We start from the raw sequence: 25,748 nt of genomic DNA, 5'->3' as shown, positions 1-25,748 counted from the left end.
GGGTATTGCGAGACTCGTAACAATACCCTAGTTTTTCGGGGCTTCCTCCTCTGCGGACTCCTGCGGTGCTTCTGAAACAGCCACAAGGGATAACCCTAAGTACGGGGTACTCAGTAAGGCTTACCCAACTAACCAACATAATAGTTTTTCTGGAACTACATCACAGCTGTTTAGTGTACTGGCTGACTCACCTTTTGCCAAAAGAGCTTACTAAAAAGTGAGACCTTAGCTTTATCTTTTAACTCAATTAAGTTATTACCTAACCAATCTAAATGATGACCAAAAAGATACTTTTGCAAGCAGTAAGAAATTAAGTCATACAACAAATTAATATTGGAAAGACATTGCATTCATGAGCTTATACTACGATGCTCAACAATGATCAAGCGCATTCATAACCGAAAATTGCGGCGATCCGGATCAATTTACATCCTGCAGGAGAGCACCCTGATCACCAGCTATGTACGACTGTCCGGGTCGTACGTAACAACCTTTCGATTAGCAAACCCAAGGATTGGGAATAAGACTACCCGAACCCAGGGACGCACCCCCACATGAGATCCCATGTCTGGCCTGATCTCCATGTGAGTTTCAGGCTACGCCCCTGTCGATCTCCAGCACGTCAAGTGCGGGTACGAAATATTGCCGATCAGAGAGTCTACTAACTTACCGGGCTTTATTGGTCCCATACCCAGTAAGCAATCAGGTGACAATCACTTGATCAAAGGTTAAGACAATGATCGGGCCTTAGCCAAATTAAACCGGCAGACAGAACTAACATCTCTAACTTCTGTCTGCTTTTAACTTCCAAGCCACCTTTCCATACTAGCATGTATGACTCAACATTTCACCTTAAGGTTCGGTAACCAAGTTACTTTAGCATCTAAGCATTTCTAAACTTGGGTTACTTACTAATTGTTTGAACAAGTGGCAAAGATGTCCTTAAAACAAGGTATGATTATGCACAAGAATGGGTTTCAATCAACTCCTAGACTTAATGCATTCAAATAGAAATTAACCAATAATTGGACACATGAAATAACAATTCCAAAGTAGATAGGTATAAATGCACCGGGGCTTGCCTTGATCTATAAAAATGTTAGTTATGTCCGACGGATTGGCTTCGCAGGGGATCAATTCAACGATCTCCTCAAACTCCGAAGATCCTTCTGATAATTCCAAGAATTCCTCTTCAGGTGCTTCGGTGTCTACGATATAGCATATGCATGGTTAGTGATGCAACTTTTTGAATACAAGACTATACAACTTTCCTTCATGATAAAGTTGCAAGCAAACAAGTGACTACACAATTTATCATGATGAAGTTGCAAGCTAACACACAAAAATCCGAAAAGATTAACCCATCATTTTTATTTTCTTTACTAATCCTACCTTAGGCTTTTTCTTTTCTTTTTAGAAAATATGATAATTATTTTCTAGTCTCAAAACCTAATTTCCTATGGGTTAATAATAATTTATGAATATGAAAACATTATTCCATATTTTATGCATTTAATAAAGGTTAAGTATTTATTTAAATACCTTAATGAAAAGGCATTAAACAAATACCTAAGTTTTTATTATTTTTCCTAAGGTATAAGAATTTTAATGCATAAGGGAAAATAAAACAATCCTAACAAAATTGGTTTCACTAATTTTGGACACTCCTAGAAATTTCTGTGATTTAAATGGTGATAAACGAATTTAAGCTATTATTCTAACAAAAGAAAATCTAAATTTTACCGCAAAACTCCCGGCCCAACTTTTCTCACTCACCCCCTCTCTACCCTCTCTCACTTGCGCTTGGCCCGCGACTCGGGTCCACTTCCTCCTCCTATTCCTTTTACTCGCCGGCCACTGGGCCCACTGGGCTGATTCTTCTTCTCTCCTCCTTTCTCTACTCCCCTGCCGGCCCAACGGCCCACCCTTCTCTTTTTCTCTTTTCCGCGGCACCCGGCCTCCCACACCGGCCTATCGGCCTGCTGGACCCCGGCCCACCACACTTCTGCTGCGCCCGGCCGGCCCCTTCTTCTTTCCTCTTCCTCTTCTGACACGCGGGCCCCCCTTGACGCCAGCACCTTCTTTCTCCCCCTCGCGCCAAAACCAAGCGCGGGCAGGGGGCGGGGCGGCTCGTCGGCCGGCGCCCCACCGGCGACGGGGCCGGGCTGGGGAAGCATCCACAAGCCACAGCGCACCCGTGCGCGGCGGCGGCTCCCCGGGAGATGGCCGGAGCTAGCCTCTCCACGGCGGCGGGCGGCGTGACCGACGGCCGGCCGTGGCCAAGCACGGCGATGGCAACTCAGAGCTCCATGAAAGACAAAGCAAGCTGACAGATTCTAGTGTCCTAGTACCAACTATCATGAATGAGCATTTCTCTACGGATAGAGGCTACCAAAACTAAGAACGCACAAAAAACCATATTTTTAATAGTTAAATCATGGTTCGTACCCCAAAAGAAGTTATGCATTAAACTATACTCAATTGCTCACGACAAAGAATTACCATGAATAAATTTTATTTCTACACCAGCAATAGGAAAAGGATGGTAATCCCCTTAGTTGAATGTTGCTTCCTTTGCACCCACATGCCTTTAGCATCAAAATCCTCGTCCTGCCATACCCATCCCCAAGGCCACATTTACCCGCTCTTCCAGTTCGCCAAGGTCCTCGCCGGCCATTGCGGCGTCCGGTGCATCCTCGCGCTGAGTTGATGTATAGCTAGAAGTCCAACTACTCCATTGATGTTTAGCTAGAAGATGCCCATAGCTTTTTCAAAAAAATATTGTGTCCTTTAGTGTTTCTAGGAAAAATACTTCTAGTCCATGTTCTTTGTAGACTTTGTTAAAAAAAATTCAAGGGACCTGTTCTCAGCCTCTATGTCCTCCACATAAATTTTAAACAACAACTCTGGAAGGAATCCCTATTGGTTTTATCGAAGCATAGTCCTCCATCTACACTTTTTTTTGCAGTAACAATATTTATGATACTAATCCTTGCAACACCAACTCTTACCTCATGCACACCTCTGAGAGAAGCACGTGCCTTTAAAAGAATATAATAAATAAGAACATTAGATTTATAAAGAGTTAAAAGGCTCTCCTTTAATAAAATGGAGAGAAAACCAAAATAGATTTGTATTTATTTCTTATTTATTTTATTTGAGTCAGAGCTCCTTTGAAAACTCAGAACTACCAATTTATTTGGTCCCATTCATTTTATTTCTTTCCAAAAATTAAAGTGTTCTAAATTATAAGGAAAGTGCTCTAATATAATAATAATATTGTACCGAATTTTCACGAATTCTAGAAATTCACCTACTTATAGGAGCGCTGTATGGCAAACATAACCTTCTCATTTTATTTCTTCCCATAAAATAGCGCTTACCAAATCTTAAGGAAACTATATTGCATCTTCCCCAATTACATAGTAAGTTCTTTTGTTGAAACCAAATCATGAAGAGTGATTCCATAAATACATTCTTTTATTGAACCATCAAACCTCTACTTGCATCACAAAGTTTTCGTAAGCTGTCTTATATTTCGATAATTCCCACGAGTGAAGCATTTGTATGAAAACATCCACATTATTACATTGTATTTTTGAACAGTAGAAAAACATTCATAGAACAAGAATACACAATATTCACGAATGCATGTATATACTTCCGTGCAATCTCTATTTCTCAAATGAATTATTAGAACCAGAATAGGATAGTACAAATTCAAAGGACAAAGAATTTGTTATAGAATCCACACTAATCTGGTGCATCCAATTAATAAACCACATTGCCACAATCAACCAATTCATGATATAATTTTGTAGTTACTATCGTAATATCCGGTGGCACCTTTGATCTCAGCTACTTGACTCTCTAGTGTATCGTAATTAAAAAAAAGGAGTTATGACGTTTTTACATGGTTCGATGCCTGGGTCACCAGCTTACAAAATGAAAGAACCCAAAAACTCTCCAGACTGAACATACTCTAAGCTGCAAGCAAAAGAATAAAAACATCAGAAGCACAGCTGCTTGGCGTTAAGTTTCCATCCGTATCTTCAGCTTCTGAGATGCTCTCTCCACCGGTTCTTGATCATTTCCTCTTAACAACAACCGCCACTTCTGTGTAAATGATATGCCATGGTACAACACTTCAATTCAGCAGGGTTATTAATCAAATTCTTCTCGATGTACATCTTTGTTCCGCTTTGGCGTCGTCCACAGCGCCCAATGCAAGCTATGCCTGCAAACATGAATAGGCTGACATTCGATAGACCCTGGATTTTCTGGGGAGCCAACTGCACCCACAGGTCATCTAGAGACATCCTAGTCAAAAGCTTCCATAAGGCAGCTCAATGCATATCTCGCCATTGCACAGTTGAAGGTGTGATCAACTGTTTCATTCTGACCATAGAGACTGCAAAGGTGGTTACCTTTCCACCCCCTCTTCTTAGCCTCCTTGCGAACCACCCATCCGAAGTTGTAGCTGTGCGTGAACATCACTATGAAGGTGAAAAAAAGCTTGAGTTACAGCTCAAAATTTGCACAAGATCTATGAGCTGATGAATGATTCATCTGTTTGACTACAGACTATAAATTCCTGATTTGTCCTGTATTGTATGCGATCCATCTCATGGCTCCTTTCTTTGTTCTTTCTTGATTTCATATTGTTTGATGCTTTACTTTGACATATCAATGTGACAACAGCCAAAGGCAGCACACCTATACCAAAAAATCAAGCATACATATCAATATCATGTTCCCAGATTCACGTCCATTTAAAGAAGAACAAGGAACAAAATATTTTGCTAGTGAGCACCACTCAAAGACTGTAACACATGTTTACTGAAGGTCTGAAGTGCAGATCATGGAACACTCATTTGAATATTACTTTATTTGAGATCTTACTCGTGGATCATGTAAATATTTTTCTTCAGAGTAACCATAAATGTAGAAAACAAATTATGAGTTGTCTCTGCTCCAATGGACAAGAACACACATGAAGCAAAGGCCGTTATTGCATCACCAAGTTGTTCATGTGGTACTGTATAGGTTCATTTCCACATGCCAAATAACAAGCACATCTTCAAATTTGCAGAGAATTCACACGCATGATTTCAATACAAAAGTAAATTGATCCACGACAATCTCTCTAATTCCCATACAGACAATGTAATATCAATTATTAGTCAACCATTCATTAGCACTTCATAAGTAGCAATAGAATCAGATGATAAAACTCTATTGGGTTGTCACATGCCACTCAAGCTATGAATAAGTCAATGAAGCTGCAGCCCGTTTGAAAAAGCAAGCAGGCATGATTAATTCACCAAGTATAGAGGCCTGCACAAATGAAAGTAATTATAAGATGTGCAACACCGAAGGTAAGCAAAGTACAGTTAGCTTCTGCACTTCATATTATAGTGACCAATCTTTTTCCAGTAAACATTCAACTCTTGCAGAGCTTTCAGTACTTTAGTCATTATTTCTGTCGGATGTGCTAGCGACTGACACAAAACAAGTATTTGAACTCAGGGAGGGGTTGGAAGAAGCATGAGAGCAACAAAATAATGGAGGGCAGCATGAAGATCACCTGAAGCCCAAGAGCCCATTTCCTCTCATCTGGAAAATGCGGTCTTGAGCCAACTGGAGACTCCATAAATATTTGCTGCCGATTCCCACGTGCTGAACTTGGTGTTTCATATGATGCTATGCTTGAGAATGAGGAGTCATATGTGCCAAGTTAACAATAGAACAGGTGAGCCGGAACATGCATTACTTGACAAAGGAAGCTGAAGTATCAAGGGTACAAAAAATAACATGATCCAGATACCATAGCTTCTTGGCATTCAGCTCCAAGATAAGCACTGGTTGTACGAAGCCTATTGTCCAACAACAAATAATATGCAACAGTTGCATGCACATATAACGAGTAATCCAGCCATGACCATAGAAGAAAAAGAAAAGGGTGTATAAAGACAACAACGTGCAAAATGAATAATACCTCATTTTGCAGTCTGTTTTAGAGTGATACCACCAACAAGTTCTTGTCATACCCCATACCAATAACCTCAGGGAGGGTTTCCTCATCAATCTACAAATTTGGGGAGCAAATTCAACAGTTAACTTGAGAACTGCGTGACCAGAAGAAAAAAAAACCATGCTCCCGCAACGCAGACAGCAGACCAAAGACTACGAAAGCTTATCACATTCTTAAATAACCATCAACAAAGTCACACGAGACAATTCTATCTAAAAAGTGGTATGAAACTATCATGAATAGGATCGTGCCCATGCTTTGCTACGGGTGGTTAAAATTTTTTAGTGCAATAGATGAAGCATGACAAATATTCACTATTCCTATGAATACAATAAATTTTGCAGCACTGTGCATCCCATGACAAATTGTATTTGAAAGCAAATATGGATAGAATATTGTAGATTGATTATGGAGGTGCATAGCACGTACATATATATAAGCAAGAATCCTAGGGTTAGGAGCCTTGCCTATTCTACAAGAAAGCCCTGGCGGCTGCCCCTGAGGCCCTGGCGGCTAGCGCCTAGGGTTGGCACAGGCGCCTGTCAGGGGGCTGACCACATGGGCCTAGCCGGGCTACAGCCCAATTACATACACATTCTAACACGCCCCCGCAATCTAATCGTTGGTGCCACGAACATTTAGACTGGACCTAAACTCTGTAAATACAGAAGACGGCAACCCCTTGGTGAAGACATCGGCAGACTGGGATGATGTGGGAACATGAAGTACACGAACATCACCCACAATGACGCGCTCCCGAACAAAGTGAAGATCGATCTCGGTATGCTTGGTGCGCTGATGCTAAACCGGGTTGGAGGACATGTAGACCGTGCTGATGTTGTCGCAATAGACCAAGGAGGCGCGGCGAAGTGGGGCATGGTGCTCCTAGAGTAACTGGCGTAGCCAGGTAGCTTCAGCTACGGCATTGGCCACAGCGCGGTACTCAACTTCGGCACTGGATCTGGAGACGGTTGGCTGACGCTTGGAGGACCAAGAAACCAGGTTGTCACCAAGGAAGACTGTATAGCCGAAAGTTGATTTCGGTGTGCCAGGACAGCCTGCCCAATCAGCATCAGAGTATACCACCAGTGAATCCTGAGCTGAACACGGACGCAGGTGAAGGCCAAGATGAAGGGTCCCGCGGATGTACCAAAGGATGCGCTTCAGGCAGCAAGGTGAGGCTCCCGTGGATCATGCATGTGGAGGCAGACCTGCTGAACGGCATAAGCAATATCCGGCCTGGTGAAAGTGAGATACTGCAGGGCGCCGGCGAGACTGCGAAAATCCGATGCGTTGGTGACGGGAGCTACTGAAGCCGCCGACACCTTGCGATTGGTGTCGACAGGTGTGAAACACGGCTTGCATTCTGCCATGCCAGCACGCTCCAAGATATCAAGCATGTACTGGCGCTAAGTCAACAAAAATCCTCCACTAGCAACTGGCTGCACACACATACCCAGGAAGTGATGCAGAGGTCCAAGATCCTTCATAGAGAAATCCCACTGCAAAGCCTGAATAATCTGCCGCAGTAATGCTGACGAAGAAGTCGTGAGGACAATATCATCAACGTAGAGCAAAAGATATGCAGTCTCGGTGCCACGGTGAAATACATATAGCGAAGTGTCAGACTTAGCCTCCACAAAGCCAATAGACTGGATGTAAGCTGCGAACCGACTATACCAGGTGCGAGGAGCTTGATGCGAGGAGCTTGATTCAGGCCGTATAGGGACCTGTTGAGGCGGCACACGAAGTCGGGATGAGCCGGATCCTCAAAACCATCAGGCTGAGCACAGTACACCGTCTCGGACAGAGTGCCATGGAGAAACGCATTTTTGACATCCAGCTGGTGAACAGGCCAGTGATGAGAGAGTGCCGGTGAGAGAACCGTCCAGACAGTAGCAGGCTTGACGACTGGACTGAAAGTCTCGTCAAAATCGACACCGGGCCACTGAGTGAAACCGCGAAGAACCCATCTAGCCTTGTACCGCTCAAGGGACCCGTCTGAATGGAACTTGTGCTTGGATATCCATTTACCGGTGACAATATTAGCTCGCGAGGGACGAGGCACAAGATCCCACGTGTTGTTCCGAAGGAGCGCGGCGTGCTTATCTTCCATAGCAGCCCGCCAATTGGGATCGGCGGGCGCACTGCAGAAGGTCTTCGGAACTGGAGACAGCAGCGGAGCGTCGGGTGTAGACGAAGCGCAAGGGCGTCGAGTCGAAGCTGGGAGGGTTTCGCAGAGCTGGGAGGAACGTCGGAGGTTTGCCGGGCGACGACACGCCGGCGGAAACACCAGGAAGGGCGTCGGTATGGGCGCCCGCCAGTGCAGTAGGCGAGGCGCCGACTGGTGACGCGGCGAGAGCACCGTTAGGGGTGCCTGGGCGGCATGAGGGAGCGCCAGATGAGGTGCCAGGGGCTCCCGCAGGGGCACCAGGTGAGGCACCGACGGGCGGCGCGTTGAGGGTGCCTGGGTGGCGCGAGGGCGTGCCAGCAAGGGCACCCGCGGCACGGAGGGCGCCAGCAACGGCACCGGTGTGCCGTGGAGTGTCGGGGCACCGCTAGGAAGCGCCGAGGCGGCGCTGGGGGACCAGGCGCCAGGGGGTGCCAGGAGAGGCACCGGAGCGGCGCCGACGGCGCCAGAGAGACCTGCAGGTAAAGGGGGTTGTGACGTTCTGATAGGAAACGGCACAGGGTCAGTAGCGTCGTCCAAAAAATCATAAGCCGCCGATGAAGGTGGAGAGGATAGCTCAGCGTAGGGGAACGAGGACTCGTCAAATGTGACGTGTCGGGAGATGATGATACGGTTAGAACCGAGATCAAGATAGCGGTACCCTTTATGATGAGCGGAATATCCCAGAAAAATACACGCGGTGGATTGAGGTGCTAGCTTGTGACTGGCCGTGGCGGAAAGGTTGGGGTAATAGCAACAACCAAAGACACGCAAGTGCTCGTATGACGGTGCAGTGCTGTACAATGCCTCATGTGGAGTGCGAAAAGCGAGTCTTGGTAGGAAACATGTTGAGCAGGTAAGTCGAGGCGTGAAGGGCCTCTACCCAATAGCATGGGGGAAGGCTTGCCTGGAAGAGGAGAGAGCGGAGGATGTTGTTCGTAGTACGAATGATCCGCTCAGCTCGACCATTTTACGGCGACGTGTATGGGCATGACAAGCGGAAGTGGACGCCACGGGAGAGGAAGAACATGCGAGTGATGGAGTTGTCAAACTCACGACCTTGTCGCACTGGACGGCTTAATGGTGGCGTCGAGCTGTGTAAACACGTAGGAAAAGAAATTAGCAAGTGTCAAACGTGTTAGATTTCAGCTGTAGTGGAAAAGCCCAGGAAAAGTGAGAGCAATCATCGAGAACAATTAAATAATATTTAAAACCCGAGATGCTAGGAATAGGAGATGTCCACAAATCACAATGAACAAGATCAAAATTACTGGACGCTCGAGAAGAAGACACCCGAAAGGGAAGACGAGTGTGTCGCCCGAGCTGACATGCATGATAGAGAGACAAGCTAATGTCTTTATTACATGAAGGTAAAACGGGTGCGAGACGGGCGAGGGCTTCCTGCCCGGGATGGCCGAGACGACGGTGCTAGACCGTGTAGGTGACGCCAGCAGTAAGAGCAGCAGCCGCAGCAGGAAGGTGCAGGGGGTACAATGGATCCGAACTATTGCACCTGACGATCACGTTCCTGGACCGGAGATCCTTCACAGAACAACTAGACGGGTCAAATTCAACTGAGCAGTTGTTATCGGTGGTAAACTGGCGAACGGAAATAAGATTCTTAATAAGCTTGGGTGAAACAAGAACATTATTAAGATGTAAAGGACTAGGAAGAACAGCTGCGCCAGTGGAGGTGACAAGGAGTAAAGAAACATCACCGACAACAATAGCTGAAGGAAAAGGGTACCGCTGGGTGAAATTATGCAAAAGAGAGCGAGGATCGGAGATCATGTGGGAGGTAGCACCTAAGTCGATGTACCACTTGTGTTGCTGCGGCTGGTTCAGCATCATAGTGCTGAAGGTGGAGGCGAGGGACTGCTGATCCCACAACGGCGTGCTAGCGGCGGTGCCGGCGATGGAGGGCTGGTACGGCACCTGCTGTAGAGCCTGTGCCTGAACGGCCTGGTACGCCTGAGCCTGCACCTGAGCCGCCTACACCTGGGCGGCCTGTAGCTGGGCGGCCTAGAACTGGGTCGCCTGGAGTGCCTGAAGCTGCGCCTACTGGGCTGGCGTGGAGAACTGGACCAGCATGGCGTGGGGCGCCTCGAGCTGCGAAGCCCGTGCACCAGGCCACATCTAGATGGCCTCGGTCCACGGGTTCAAGGAGGGCCAGGGCGCGACGTCGGAGGGGCCCTGGGAGGCGCCCTGTTTGGCACCACTAGGAGGACGCTGGCCGGCGCCGCCGCCCCCGCCGCCGCCCCTGCCGCCGCCGGAGTTGCCGCCCTTGGAGGAGCGGCTGTTGGAGTTGCATTTGCTGCGACGAGGCTTGGCAGAGCCACCCCAGAGGTTGAGCTACCCCCAGAAGGGGGCTGCTGCGAGGCCTGGGGCAGCCAGGCTATCGTGGAGGCGCCTAGCGCAGCGGCAAGAAGGGCGGTGGAGGGCGCCGAGGACGACTGCGCGGAGGTGAGCTCCTCGAGCAGCAGATCGTTCCGAGCCTCCAGGAACGTCGGGAACGGGCGACCGCGGCGAAGATGAAGACCGATGGCGGCGTAGTTGGAGTTGAGGCCGCGGATGACGTTGAGGACGAGTGACCGGTCGGTGACAGGCTCGCCGAGCTTGCCGAGGGCATCAGCCATGGCCTTCAGACGCCGACAATAGACAGTGATGGAAAGATCGCCTTGGACGAAGGTGCGAAACTGGACGTCGAGGAGGAGGGCGCGCGTCTCGCTGTTGCTGAGGAACTAAGACTCGACGGCAAGCCAGACGGAGCGTGCGGTGGAGCCGGGCACCATCACAGTGTCGACGAGGTCGTTGGAGAGGGTGCCGTATATCCAAGACCAAACGACACAATCCATCCGCGCCCAGTCAAGGTGACCGGGGAGAGGACTGTCCTAAAGGATGTGGGCGTCGAGGGAGAACTTCCCAACAGTGAGCAGAAACTGCTCGCGCCACCGGGCGTAGTCGGAAACTTCATGCCCACAGGATCCTGGATAAAACTTTTTGATTTAGCATACACATCTAGAACAAGAAAAGACCTAAATTGCAGACACGCGTTTAGTCTTCTAGAACAAATGCAGACAATGGGAGGATATATATGCATGCATGTCTCAAATTTTACAAAGTTGGAGGAGTCCTGGGAAATAAAATAAGTTACCATTTGTTTAACAAACGTTGCATGCCTAGTGTAGCTTGAAATCTAGTAATGGTTCACGCTCATCTTTGTAAAATAAATGCAACATCACACATGCAACACACAGAAAAATAGGAACTAATTGAATTGGATCCACTCTGCAATTCACATCATCAAAACAATCATTGATGAGGACACCACGAGTACATCTACACCATCAGCACCTCAGGCGCCTCCAGTTGCTCCTCCACCTCAGGCGCCTACAGTTGCTCATCCAGTTGGGCCAATCACTCGAGCCCGTGCGAGAGAATTAAACTTCATCATGCTATTAAGGAACGAAGGCCCATCGGAATAAGAAGATGGCCCAACAGGGCAGCCCAGGTGGGGCGCCTAGGGTTGGGCGCCGTGACCCCTTCGGACTCCAGGGGCTGCGCCCCCTTTATTTAGTCCGAGTCCTTTTTGTTTACGACTTGAGTTTTGTTTTACATCTAGCTTTAGCTACTCTTGAACACGCGCAAATACGCGCTGTCCTTGTGATTCAGAACTCCACCTTCGAGTGATATTTAGATTGCTCGCCTCTCTTTCTTGTTCGTTCTTCGATTGCGGACAGGAATCGATCTTCGTGATCAGGCTGATCTCGCACCGGCGAGGTTGGTAACCATCGGGAGTTGGTTCAGCGATTGCATTGGCGCTTCGGGTTCGCTCGTCGTAGTCGGATCGTGAGGGTCTACTTCCACCAAGTCGATTTTATCTCCACTCACCGAAAGATCGGGCACTCCGACTCTATCAAGTGGTATCAGCTTTCCAGGTTGATCGGTGAGTTTTACCGAGTGTTTTTCCCTTCCTACAGTCCACAAAAACCAAAACAAATTTTTTCAGGTTAGATCCTTTGTCCCAGCAACCGTTTAGCCTTGCACATTCTTTCAATAAGTGTCTTTGTTGAATTTGTGTGCCTACTCGTTCAATTGTTGCTGGTTACTTGTGTTTAATCTCTTGTTTCTCGTTTTTCATCTAACCCTAGTTTTTCGCCGCCGCCGCCGTTCCGCTGCTCGCCAACCCTACCAGCCGCGCCCACCGCACCTCCCCCCGCGACAACCGCGCCACGCCATCCCACTACTCCGATCGCCCCTCCCCTGTCAAAAAAAAAAGATCGAAAGCAATCAAAAAAAAGGAAAGTGCAAAAAAAAAGGGAAAGAAGCAAAAAAAAAAAGAAGGAGAAGAATCCAACAGGGAGAAGGAAGGTGATTCGGATTTGTTTCGGTGGAACCTCCCTTTGCGCGTGCCGTGACTCCTCCTGGGTCACGACTCTCTGGGGTAAATTCCCCCCCCCCCACGCCTTCCGTGCCAGCCTTTCAAATCCGTATCTCTCTTTCTTGGTCCTTTTTTATTCTGAGGTCCGCCTTACTCTAGAGAGAGAGAGAGTGTGTGTGCCGCAATTTGATATTTGAGATCCTCTGTGTTCATATTATCAGTTTTGGGGCACCCTCTGTGAAAAAAAAATAGAAAAAAAAAAGAGGTGCGCCCTCTCCACCTTGCCTCTGTTCTTTCGATTTTCGATTTTCCTTGTTACCAGCAACTCTTGTTACGTGTTTGGCACTATCTTTCAACTTTGCATTATTGTTTGATTGTGCTAATCCTTCATTTGAGTGCAGCCTTCCCAGAACTCCACATAGTTCTACGACGAGCATATTTTGTTTCTCCAGGCAATCGCTCCTCCAATCTTTCGTGAGTTCCACCGGTTGGTTGCAATTCGCCCCTGTGTGCATGGTAAGAACGGATAAGAATTTGATAACAGCACTAGTGTGAGCGCCTTGTGAGCTATTACACCCCTATTTTGTCGTCGCTTGTGTTCTTGTCTTTGCGCTAACCATGGCAGATGATGTCGACGTGGGGGCTAACCAGCTGCAGGGCATACGGGCGCAAGTTGAAGGGCTTGTCACCGACATTCAGATGATTCATGAACGGCTGGACTCGACGATCTCCTCGACGACCGAGCGGTGTGATCAGCTCGACCTTGCACAGACGGCCGCTAAGGCCACACTCGACTCAGTTGTGGCAAGACTCGATGCATTGCACACTACAGTCGCAGAGTTGCAGCAGGGTTATGGTGGTGACTCGGACCAGGACGATGGCAACCGCCGAGGCCGTGCCCGCCGCGTGCCACGCTGTCCCGGTGGTAATGATTCCTTTTCCAAGATTAAATTTAAAATTCCACCTTTTAATGGCAAATATGATCCTGCTGCATATCTTGATTGGGAATTAGAAGTTGAACAGAAATTTTCATGCCATGATATTCTTGCTAATTCTCAAGTTAAAGCTGCTATTAGTGAATTTACTGATTTTGCTTTAATTTGGTGGCGTGAATATAAACACAAACATCCCAATACCATTCCAACCACTTGGGAGCAATTAAAAACTGCTATGCGCCACAGATTTGTGCCTTCTTATTATGCTCGTGATTTGCTTAATAAAATGCAACGTTTTCAGCAAGGTTCCAAATCTGTTGAGGAATATTTCCAGGAATTACAAATAGGCATGATTCGTTGTGGGTTATTGGAGGAAAACGACGCTGCTATGGCACGTTTTCGTGGTGGTTTGAACCGCGAAATTCAGGATATACTTGATTATAAGGACTACACAGATATGACAACATTATTTGAATATGCTTGCAAAGCTGAACGTGAAGTGCAGGGACGCCACTCGAAGATATATTCTAACTCTTTTGCAGGAAGAAGCTCGACATCCAACTCCGCACCCGCTCTCCCTGCGCCACCCACGCCCACCACTACACCGTGCGAGCGAACGGCCAAACCTGCAAGCGTTGCCCCTTCCACAGGCGCCGCCCCTCCCACAGGCCGTACACGGGATATTCAGTGTCATCGTTGCAAAGGATTTGGCCATGTGATTCGGGACTGTCCGAACAAGCGCACTTTGCTTCTTCGTGACGATGGTGAGTACTCTTCCGCTAGTGATTCTGAAGATACTCGACATGCGATGCTTGCCACTGACCATGCAGCTATGGAGGTACATGTCAACCCGGGCGACGCCGATAGGTATGAAAGTCTTGTTGTGCAGCGTGTTCTTAGTACACAGGTCGCCCCGTCCGAGAAGAATCAGTGACACACTCTTTTCCATACCAAGGGCGTTGTGCAGGAGCGGTCGATTCGCATCATCATCGACAGCGGCAGCTGCAACAATTTGGCGAGTACCACGCTGGTTGAAAAGTTGTCTTTACCCACTCGTAAGCATCCACATCCATATCACATTCAATGGCTTAATGATGGTGGGAAAATTAGAATTACTCGATCAGTCCGTGTTCCTTTCTCCATGGGTGCTTATTCTGATTTTGTCGATTGTGATGTTATTCCCATGGAAGCATGCTCTCTGTTACTTGGGCGACCTTGGCAATATGATACTGATAGCTTGCACCATGGTCGTTCAAATCACTATTCTTTCATGTTTAAGGGTCAGAAAATAATTATACATCCAATGACACCTGAACAAATTCTTAAAGATGATCTTGCTAGAGCTACTAAAACTGCTAAACAACTTGAACCATCGACATCTCTTAATTCTAAAATCAAGTTGAATGCTCCTGTTTTGCTTGCCACACGTGCTGATTTTGATGAGTTACGCGATGCTCCTTTACCATGCTATGCCCTTATATGCTCTAGTGTGCTCGTTTCACTTGATGATGCACCATCTTTGGATATTCCCCCTGCGGTTGCTAACATTTTGCAGGAGTACGCTGATGTCTTTCCAAAAGATTTACCACCAGGACTCCCACCACTTCGTGGCATTGAGCACCAGATCGACCTCATTCCCGGCGCACAGCTTCCGAACCGCGCACCGTACCGTACAAATCCGGATGAGACGAAGGAAATCCAGCGCCAGGTACAGGCGTTGCTTGACAAGGGTTATATTCGTGAGTCTCTTAGCCCTTGCTCCGTTCCCGTGTTACTTGTTCCAAAGAAAGATGGCTCATGGCGTATGTGTGTAGACTGTCGTGCTATTAATAACATTACCATTCGCTACCGATACCCTATACCACGCCTTGATGATATGCTAGATGAGCTTAGTGGTGCCATTATTTTCACTAAGATTGATTTGCGTAGTGGCTACCATCAGATTCGCATGAAATTAGGTGATGAATGGAAAACGGCTTTTAAAACAAAATTTGGGTTATATGAATGGTTGGTTATGCCGTTTGGTTTGACAAATGCTCCCAGCACATTTATGCGTTTGATGAATGAAGTTCTGAGGCCCTTCATAGGATTGTTTGTAGTTGTCTATTTTGATGATATCCTCATTTACAGCAAGTCTATGGAAGAGCATCTAGAACATTTGCGTGCTGTTTTTGATGCATTGCGTGCGGCCCATTTATTTGCTAACCTCGAAAAATGCATGTTTTGCACACAACGTGTCTCGTTTCTTGGCTATGTTGTTACTCCACAGGGCATTGAGGTGGATAGCAGCAAGATTGATGCCATTCGGGAGTGGCCTACACCGACGACGGTCACACAAATTCGAAGCTTTCTTGGCCTTGCAGGTTTCTACCGCCGGTTTGTTCGTGATTTTAGCTCCATTGCAGCGCCTCTACATGAGCTTACAAAGAAGGATGTTCCCTTTGCTTGGAGTGATTCGCAAGAGGTTGCGTTCAGCACCTTGAAAGATAAGTTAACCAATGCTCCTCTCTTGCAGTTGCCTGATTTTACTAAAGTGTTTGAGCTTGAATGCGATGCTAGCGGTATTGGGCTAGGTGTTGTTTTGTTACAAGAAGGAAAACCGGTTGCTTACTTTAGCGAGAAATTAAGTGGTGCTAGCTTGAATTATTCTACTTATGATAAGGAGCTTTATGCTTTAGTGCGCACTTTGCATACTTGGCAGCACTACCTTTGGCATCGCGAGTTTATAATTCATTCTGATCATGAGGCTTTAAAACATATTCGTACCCAAACAAACCTGAACCGTCGTCATGCTAAATGGGTAGAATTCATTGAGTCTTTCCCTTACATTATTAAACACAAGAGCGGGAAGGAAAATGTCATTGTTGATGCTTTGTCTCGTCGCTATACCATGCTGTCCCAGTTAGATTTTAAAATCTTTGGCTTGCAAACTGTGAAGGATCAATATGTGGATGATGCTGATTTTAAAGATGCTTTCGCCCACTGTATTCATGGCAAACCATGGGGCAAATTTCACATACAGGACGGGTTCCTGTTTCGCGCTAATAAGCTGTGTGTTCCAGCTAGCTCGGTTCGTCGTTTGTTGTTACAGGAAGCGCATGGAGGCGGTCTCATGGGGCACTTTGGCGTCTACAAGACGCATGAAGTGCTGGCTGCCCACTTCTTTTGGCCCCGGATGCGCGCTGATGTTGAGCGCCTTGTTGCACGTTGCACTACTTGCCAGAAAGCTAAGTCACGATTGAACAACCATGGTTTGTACATGCCTTTGCCTGTTCCTACTTCTCCCTGGCTTGATATTTCTATGGACTTTGTTTTGGGATTGCCTAGAACTAAGAAGGGGAGGGACAGTATTTTTGTGGTTGTTGATCGTTTCTCCAAAATGGCTCATTTTATACCTTGTCATAAGACTGATGATGCTAGCAATGTTGCTGAATTGTTCTTTCGCGAGATTATTCGTTTGCATGGTATTCCAAATACAATAGTCTCTGATCGTGATGCTAAGTTTCTCAGTCATTTTTGGAGATCACTGTGGAATAAAATGGGAACTAAATTGCTGTTTAGCACCACTTGTCACCCTCAGACTGATGGACAAACTGAGGTGGTTAATCGAACCTTGTCCACAATGCTTAGGGCTATTTTAAAGGAAAAACTTGAAACGTTGGGAAGATTGCTTGCCTCATGTTGAGTTTGCTTATAATCATGCAACACATTCTTCTACAAAGATGTGTCCTTTTCAAGTTGTTTATGGTTATATTCCTCGGGCACCTATTGATTTGTTTGCACTTGATGCCGAGGACACCCCACACATAGATGCCGCTGCACATGTTGATCAAATGATTAGCTTGCATGAGCAAACTCAACAAAACATTGCTGCTGCTAATGCTAAATATCAGGTTGCGGGTAGTAAAGGGAGAAAACATGTTACTTTTGCACCGGGTGACCTGGTTTGGTTGCATTTGAGGAAGGATCGTTTTCCTACCTTACGTCGTTCTAAATTGATGCCACGTGCTGCTGGTCCTTTTAAAGTGCTAACCAAGATTAATGATAATGCTTATATCCTTGACCTGCCTGCGGAGTTTGGTGTTTCCACGAGTTTTAATGTTGCAGATTTGAAACCGTATGTGGGCGAAGATGAGGAGTTGCCGTCGAGGACGACTTCAGTTCAAGAAGGGAAGGATGATGAGGACACCACGAGTACATCTACACCATCAGCACCTCAGGCGCCTCCAGTTGCTCCTCCACCTCAGGCGCCTACAGTTGCTCATCCAGTTGGGCCAATCACTCGAGCCCGTGCGAGAGAATTAAACTTCATCATGCTATTAAGGAACGAAGGCCCATCGGAATAAGAAGATGGCCCAACAGGGCAGCCCAGGTGGGGCGCCTAGGGTTGGGCGCCGTGACCCCTTCGGACTCCAGGGGCTGCGCCCCCTTTATTTAGTCCGAGTCCTTTTTGTTTACGACTTGAGTTTTGTTTTACATCTAGCTTTAGCTACTCTTGAACACGCGCAAATACGCGCTGTCCTTGTGATTCAGAACTCCACCTTCGAGTGATATTTAGATTGCTCGCCTCTCTTTCTTGTTCGTTCTTCGATTGCGGACAGGAATCGATCTTCGTGATCAGGCTGATCTCGCACCGGCGAGGTTGGTAACCATCGGGAGTTGGTTCAGTGATTGCATTGGCGCTTCGGGTTCGCTCGTCGTAGTCGGATCGTGAGGGTCTACTTCCACCAAGTCGATTTTATCTCCACTCACCGAAAGATCGGGCACTCCGACTCTATCAATCATTGCTGGACCAATACGAGCAGTGGTAACATTGTCTAGCCATTGAATTGAAGTACGTTGCAACAACAATATCAACACTGTTAATGGAGCAACTACTGGGATTGGGCATGCGAGTGTTGATACCTCGTTGTGCTCGATCTGCCGCTGCTTTCTTCTCGGCTTCAAGCACCTTCTCTGGATCCACCCACAAGGCCTCGGCGTAGGTGTCGTTGCGCAGGGCGAACCCTGTGCGGCGGTACGCCATGAACAGCCCAGCCATCTCCGTGAGGGGTACATGAGTATAACTTTGGACGGGAATTGACATCAATTCTCTCGATTCTTTATAGTATAGATGTGCATGTGGCGACAGATGGACTCACATAATTAGAAAAAAAAAGTGCATGATAAAGACTATGCACGGCTGCACGCACGTCGAGCACGAGTTCTTCCTAGAAAAAGAAGGCATGCGTGAAGTTTTCATAAGTCTAAAAAATCGTGATTTTAGGAATGCTTAAGTTTCAAAAAAATGTACAATTTAGGACACTTTTCATGAAAGGAGATTAACTCTGCTTTTCTTGGAAGCAATTCAATACCAAAGTTATTTTTGTAAAACGTGGTATTTCCCTGAAACTCCAAAATTACTTTTCCTTTTTATTATCACTTTTTCCTGGTAGAAGGCATTTATTTAAACATCTTTTGTCCTCTCTACCTACCCTAGAACTGTTATTAAAAGAAAGAATGAATAATAGTAAAACAATGTTATTTGTGTATAACACTCATTTAGATAATTTAGGGATATAATGTATTTTAAAAGTTATTAATTAAGGATCCGATTAACCTAGCTGGATAAGTTTGGGACCGTGGCACATTTTTACTCATTGAAAATCAGCTGCTCAGATTGGATCAAAATCCTTTGGCAAAATTTGCTACAAGACATTGAAAGTGATGTCGATTTGCTGAGGGACACCGTTCAAAACGCACTTTGCTGATGGACACTTTCGTTTTATGCAAATTTGCTGGAAGACACCGCCTCGAGTAAAATAATATTTTTAACCTGAAGAGGAGAGAGAAACATGATGAAATGACCTTTTTACCCCTACCCCCACATGTGGCCTCTTTCTTCTTCCTCTCTTCCCTTCCCTTCCTTCTTCTTTTCTTCCCCATTTTCCACTCATCCGCACCGCTGCTTTACCCGGATCAAGCGCCGCAGCCGCCTGGAGCAGGCCGCACCGCCGGGATCGAGAGCCGCGGTTGCTTGGAGCAGGCGGCCACCACCGGGATCGAGCATCGCAGCCGCCTTGAGCAGGCCGCGCCGTGGGGGATCGAGCGTCCCAACCTGGAGCCGCTTGCCGTGGGGACCAGGCGCTGCCGGCAGGGGCACACTGTAGGGATTGGGCTGCCGTGCAGTAGGAGTAAACAAATCGCGCGCAGCTGCGGCCTGGCTGCCTGGCACGTACTGGCGCGCAGCTTGCCGTGCCACACTGCCACTGGCCTAGTGCCCATTGCCTGCCAACTGCCGCCCTCCTACGTTGTCTCCCTGTCCCAGCTGGGTGTTGCCCGTCGGAGCAATAGGGACGAGAGGAGTAGAGGACCACACGTTGATCCCGGACCAAAGGAGTGCTCCATAAGATTTGGGAGATCTTGCGATCCTCGTTTCCCTCGTAAAGAGCACAACGACTGGCTGGCGGCACAGCTGGTGATTCACTTCGATGGAGAAAAACCGGACAGCTCTAGCTGCAAGCCCCCACAATGCGCCAGACATGTGTGCCGGGGATAAAAAGGTCATTTCATCACGTTTCTCTCTCCTCTTCAGACTAAAAATATTATTTTACTAGGATTGTGCCCATGCGTTACTAAAGGCAATAAAACATTTATATTGCAATATACATATATATTTAACATGACAATAATAATATGCAAATAAGCGCAATTATGGATAAGTACTTAATCCAACAATACAAGAACAGCATCATTGAATTTAACAAAGCTAAGTATGACATGACATGGCATCCTTAGATGAACAAGAATAAGGCTCTTGCAAGATGCCACAGAACCCTGAATTATGCTGCAGGGTATAAAATCATAAATCCATTATATTTATACTATTTTCCATCCATGATATGGTTCAACCTTTGAATTCCAAAGGAGTACTTCCCATTGTAAGACGAAATATTCAGTAAATGTGCTAGGATCTTGGGAGTTGACACAAAAGAAAACCATTTTTCAAAGCAAGTGAGAATGGTTAAGAAATTAATTTTATTTGAAAAATCGAGTTATTAACACAAAAATTAGAATTCATTAGCTCAGGACGTGTAGTCATGTAGATTACAGGGTACATTGTGTACACAGATTCCATGAGCAATAGTGTATTTAAACTTTCAGGCTGCTGCGCAAGCAAAAGTAGCAAAATATAGTCCAGCAGGTAACACACTAACGCCCGAAGCAAATATGGTCCATTTCACTTGCACAGAACGAAACCAACTGAATGATTCAGGGAATTCTAAAACATGATAATCAAATGATATATGGCCAATCAGTGGTCCTCAGGTTAAACAAAACAATATCAACATATGATTTGGGCACTAATCAAACTAAACCACTAATCAAACTCGAACTTTAAAACAGAATCAACATATGATCTGGGCCCTAATCTGTCCTCTTTGCCAAGCAACATTCAATCATTCATAAATGTAACACAGGATAAATGCAGGTCAGCATAACTTGTACTGTTTCCCCCACATCTTGATAGTGTGAAAAGAGTAGTAATCTACTCCACTTAAAACAGAATCTCAGCAATCACAGGTTAATTATTAGCAATAATAAGCAAGCAAAATGGACAGCTTAAGTTTTCCCCTTCCAATTGTTTCTCTTCACTACCAATTGAACCAAATGTGCTACCTTTAATATAGGAAAAACACCTCATTTCAGTTTCCTGCCTCAAATTACTTCTCTTCCCCACTAATCTCAAATAACACCCTAACGATAAACAACAGGAACAGCATTCCATCGGGAGATTTTAGTAAAATTGATTGAAATTTCGAAATGGACGCCAGTAAAAAAGCAGTAACTGTTACCATCGGCGTGGCGCTCGCTGGTGAAGAGGGGCAAATCGAACCATTTCTCGGGCCACATAGAGATGTGCCTGACGAACACCACGGGCTCCCCCTCGTCGATCTGCCCCTCCTCGGTGACACCGGGCACGGGCTCCCCTTCGTCGATCTCGGCCTCGTCGATATCCCCCTCCGGCGGCGCCGGTGCGCGGGGTTGAGGCCTCCGGCGGTGTCGAGGGCGACGCCACGAACGACGCGACGCCTCAGAAGCGGCGGGCGAGGGTCTCGTTGAGCTCGGAGATGTCGTCCTTGACGCCGCGGCTCGGCGTGCCGGGCTCCTCGGCGACGGCCCCCGGCCACCGGCCCCGCTCCGCTCCCGGCGGAGGCGGCCTCGGGCTCCGGCTCGTCGGAGTCGGAGTCGAGTTCCCCTCGCGGCGAGGAAAGGGTGGCCGCGATGGAGCGCGCGATCCACGACAGGGGGAAGGATCGGGGTGGCCTGGTGGGGGTGGGGCGTGACTGAGCTGCGCTGACGAAGAAGCACCGGCGGCGGCTGGTCCGATTCGGATTTCGGAGACGGCCTCCCCATCCCATAATCAGATGTAACTAAATTAATGCGTCATGCTAATCCCGATCTCCCCCTTTGCTTAGCCCTACTCGGCCTGGCTGACGCACGCCACACGAAACCGAACCCCACACGGCCACACTGCCAGCTAGGCGCCATCCGTGTAACGGGCACGCGCCAAATTTCTTCCCAAAATTAAGAAGCCCTCTTTCCTCTCTCGCTCTCCTCCGTCCCCCCCTCCGCCGCCTTTCCACTTCTTGCCCTAATCCTCCCCAATCCCCAGATCGTTGCAGCAGCTCACCATGGCTACCCTCGCGGCGGACACGCCGCAGCCCGACGACCCCGCGCCCACGCCCTCCGACGACAGGCTCCTCTCCTTCCTCCGCCTGAAGCTCGGCGGCGAGGCCCTCCCCGCCGCCGCCGGCGCTCATTTCCACGACTGCGACATCTACGCCGCCGATCCCGCCACGCTCACGGCGGGGTACCTGCCGGCCCTGGAGAGGAAGGGGGAAGGGTACTCCTGGTTCTTCTTCACCTTCGTGAGGCCCAAGAGCAGCACCGACAGCCGCAAGAAGCGCATGGTCGGCGGCGGCGCGGGCACCTGGCACTCGGAGCGCGCTCCACGGGCCGTGCTCGACGGCGAGGGAAACTGTGTCGGCCACACCCAGTATTTCTCCTACAAGCGCAAGACCGGAAAGAGCTGCAGCGAGAGGACCGACTGGTACATGGTGGAGTTCACCGACGGTCAGGAAGGGGATCACGACCGCATCCACGGCGGCGAGCCCGTGCTGGTTCTCTGCAAGATCTACAAAGCGCACTCCGGTTCGAGGTCATCATCATCATCCTCGCGATCAGCGCGCAAGAGGAAGGCCACGGAAGAGCATGCCGACCCGTCCTTTGCTCCTTTGAAGGCCAAGCGGCGGCTTTTCAGTTCCTCTGCTCCAACGCAGCTGCCTGCGTCACAGGAACAGGTCAGCTCCAGAGTCACCATGACCACCTCTCGATTGGAATTGCAGGGCGAGGCAGCAAAGGTCGAACCAGAGGCTTATCATGGCGAGATCGATGATCATGCATTAGATGATTTCCTCCTGTTCATGAAATCAGAGTTTCAGATCGACACTACATCAGATTATCTCAACTTCTCTACCAATCCAGAGGCGTCACAGGAACAGGTCAGCTCCAGAGTCACCATGGCCACTTCTGGATTGGAATTGCAGAGCGAGGCAGCAAAGGTCGAACCAGAGGCTTATCATGGCGAGACCGATGATGATACAGTAGATGATCTCCTCCTGTACTGGGAATCGCAGTGTAAGACCAACAGTACATCAGATTATAAAAAATTCTCTCCCAATCCAGAGGCGTCGGCGTCGCACAGCAAGACAAGCACTAGACACCCTAGCTCGTTGATGTCTGAAACAGAGATGTCTCAGGCTAAGATCGGCGATACATCAGATTATCTCAGATTCTGGCCTGAACCAGAGGCGTCGCAGGGTATGAGCAACAGCACATCAGATTATCTAAAATTCTCTCCCGAAGCAGAGGCAATGGAAAACATGACAAACACTGCACCTCCAAGCCTAGTGATGTCCGAACCAGGGATGACGGCTCAGGGCAAGATCGGCAGCACATCTGATTATCTCAGACTCTGGTCTGATTTAGAAGCATTTCAGGGTATGATCAACAGTCCATCTCCCAGCTTGTTGACGTCAGAGCCATGGAAGACGTTCAGTTTCGGGTCTGAACCAGAAGTATCGCAGGGTATGATTCACAGTACATCAGAATATCTCAACTTCTCGCCCAAAACAGAGGCATTGCAGAAGACAAGAACTACACCTCGCAGCTTGTTGATGTTCGAGCCAGAGGTGCAGGCGCCGCAGGGTGAGAGTGAGACATCAGCGTTGGACTGGGGCATCCAGATGGCAGGCGTCGGCACCACTCCTGTACTTGGGCATTGCAATGACAACAGCACCACAGCGTCTTGCAGCTGCAGTCTGGGATGGTTTGTTGGAGCGCCGCCTAAATATGACATGTGGAGCACCACCGGATTTCCAAGCAGCCCAAGCATGTTCGGCGGTCCGGCTCTTTGGAGCTGCTAATATCAGAGGAGCTGCGCGCTGTGCAATGAGGACAGATTGTAGGAGGGGCATTCAGTTTTTTTTTTCCTTTTTGCAGCTTCTAGTGCTGGAAAAATTCAGATTGTAGGAGGGGCATTCAGATTGTGCAATGAGGACAGATTCTAGTGCTGTGATTATGTGGTTAGGTAGACTAAAACTCATTAGTTGTGTTCTTGAAAGCCTGTATTTGAATTCAACAAAGGTTCTCCATACATTTAGCATAGTGATCTTTCTATCTGGGTTATTTTTGCAACTTGAACTGTTGTTGTGTCTGGTTTCAGCATATCATTCTATACAATTAAGCTTGTTTGCCTGAAAGTTCTCATTTATAAGCTTAACTCAGGTCTGGGTTGCTGGGTTCTCTGCTGCAATGTTGAAGAAAAGTAGTTCCATGACAGGACCTTCAGCTGAATCTCTTGATGGGCCTATTGTAAATGGCAGCTTGAACAGAGTTAGCTCTAATATGATGCGACCATCATGGGGGATGCTTTCTTCTGTCATCTCTGCAGAAATTCTTTGAGATTGTCCTTAATGTGCCTGATATAAATATGTAAGTCCATTTACTTTTTTTAGTCACTGCCCTGGTTACGTCCATTTACTGTTTTTAGTCACTGCCATGGACAGCTCATATATTTGTGCAGCCAACACTCACAATTGTGCGATCTTTTATGGTGCATAATACTACCAGGTGGTAGTACGAAGTATAGGCTGTTTTTTTTTTTGAACGAATGGGCACGGGATAGTGCCTATTTCATTGAGAAAGTAGATAGTATAGGCTGTTTTTTGATATGGTTAAAATTATGGTTAGCGCAACATATATTATTCGAGATTTTTTTTCACACTCCATTTTCCCGCACGTCCTCTTCCAGCGTTCGTCCGCCGCCACTGCCCACACGCCGCCGCTGGCTCTTCTCCCTTTCTAGTCCGCCGCCTCCGGCATCTCAGGACGCCGCCAGCGCTGCCGCCGCCTCCTCCTCCTACCTTTCCAGTCTGCCGCCTCCTCCTCCTCCCTTCCCATTCCGCCGCCGCCACCTCCTCCGCAAGAGGTCGAAGCTCTCCAGAAGGGTGGGAACCAGGTGAAGCCATCTGCTGAGTTCGTTGTTCTGCTGTTTGTGGCTTGGGGATGCCGTTTTGGTTCATGTGCTAACTCCTGAACTGATTGATGCAGCGAGCGAGAGAATCGTTCCTGAAGGACTTTGATACCCAGAAAATGAGGCTAACTGATAGCAGGTAAAGAAGAATTCAGTAACTGTTATTTGTTTTGGTAATACATATACATACCAAACAAAAGTCCAACTAAAACCTATTGTTGCAGCAACATTGGCAATCTTAGGGAATTCATAAAAGCTGTTTATGTGGAGGGAAGGTATGCTGGTGGGAGGTTTTCTGAAAGGTCTCCAAGAGATAAACAGGTAGATTTGATTGGATCTTAGAAGTCCAGTTGTTACCCTGTCTGAAAAAAATTATCCATTATTATCATTCTGGCATTTTGACTATCAGAGGCTTCAGCAAGCCTACTGCTATATTCACTGAATACCTTAGAGGTGTATTTGTGATCAAAGCTCATTTATGTTTTATTCACTAAGTAAAGTCTTCTTATAATGTACCTTTCCTAGCATATTTTGTAGCAATGCATCTTTCTGAGGTAAATGATATTCCATCTTGCAGAACCAAAAGGCCCATGAAGAAGAACATAGAAGGGCAAGCTCCTACCATTCATTTTCACAGAGCCCACCTTATG

General features: G+C 47.4%; 1 protein-coding gene across 1 annotated transcript; it reads right to left on the bottom strand.

Moving 5' to 3' along the window:
* Window positions 1–5,827: 5,827 nt before the first annotated feature.
* LOC105914713 lies at window positions 5,828–21,942 on the bottom strand. Its single transcript, XM_022828060.1, has 3 exons — window positions 21,356–21,942; window positions 18,426–18,588; window positions 5,828–6,088 (listed from the first exon to the last, which is right to left on the bottom strand). Exons 1-3 carry the CDS (start codon window positions 21,920–21,922, stop codon window positions 6,084–6,086), a joined length of 735 nt encoding a protein of 244 aa, XP_022683795.1. The 5' UTR covers window positions 21,923–21,942; the 3' UTR covers window positions 5,828–6,083.
* Between the last annotated feature and the right edge of the window lie 3,806 nt (window positions 21,943–25,748).

The sequence above is a fragment of the Setaria italica genome, chromosome VII (genome assembly GCF_000263155.2).
Source record: "Setaria italica strain Yugu1 chromosome VII, Setaria_italica_v2.0, whole genome shotgun sequence".
NCBI classification, from domain to species: domain Eukaryota; kingdom Viridiplantae; phylum Streptophyta; class Magnoliopsida; order Poales; family Poaceae; genus Setaria; species Setaria italica.
Note: the sequence above shows the minus strand (reverse complement) of the source record. Positions and strands in the feature narration are given on the sequence as shown.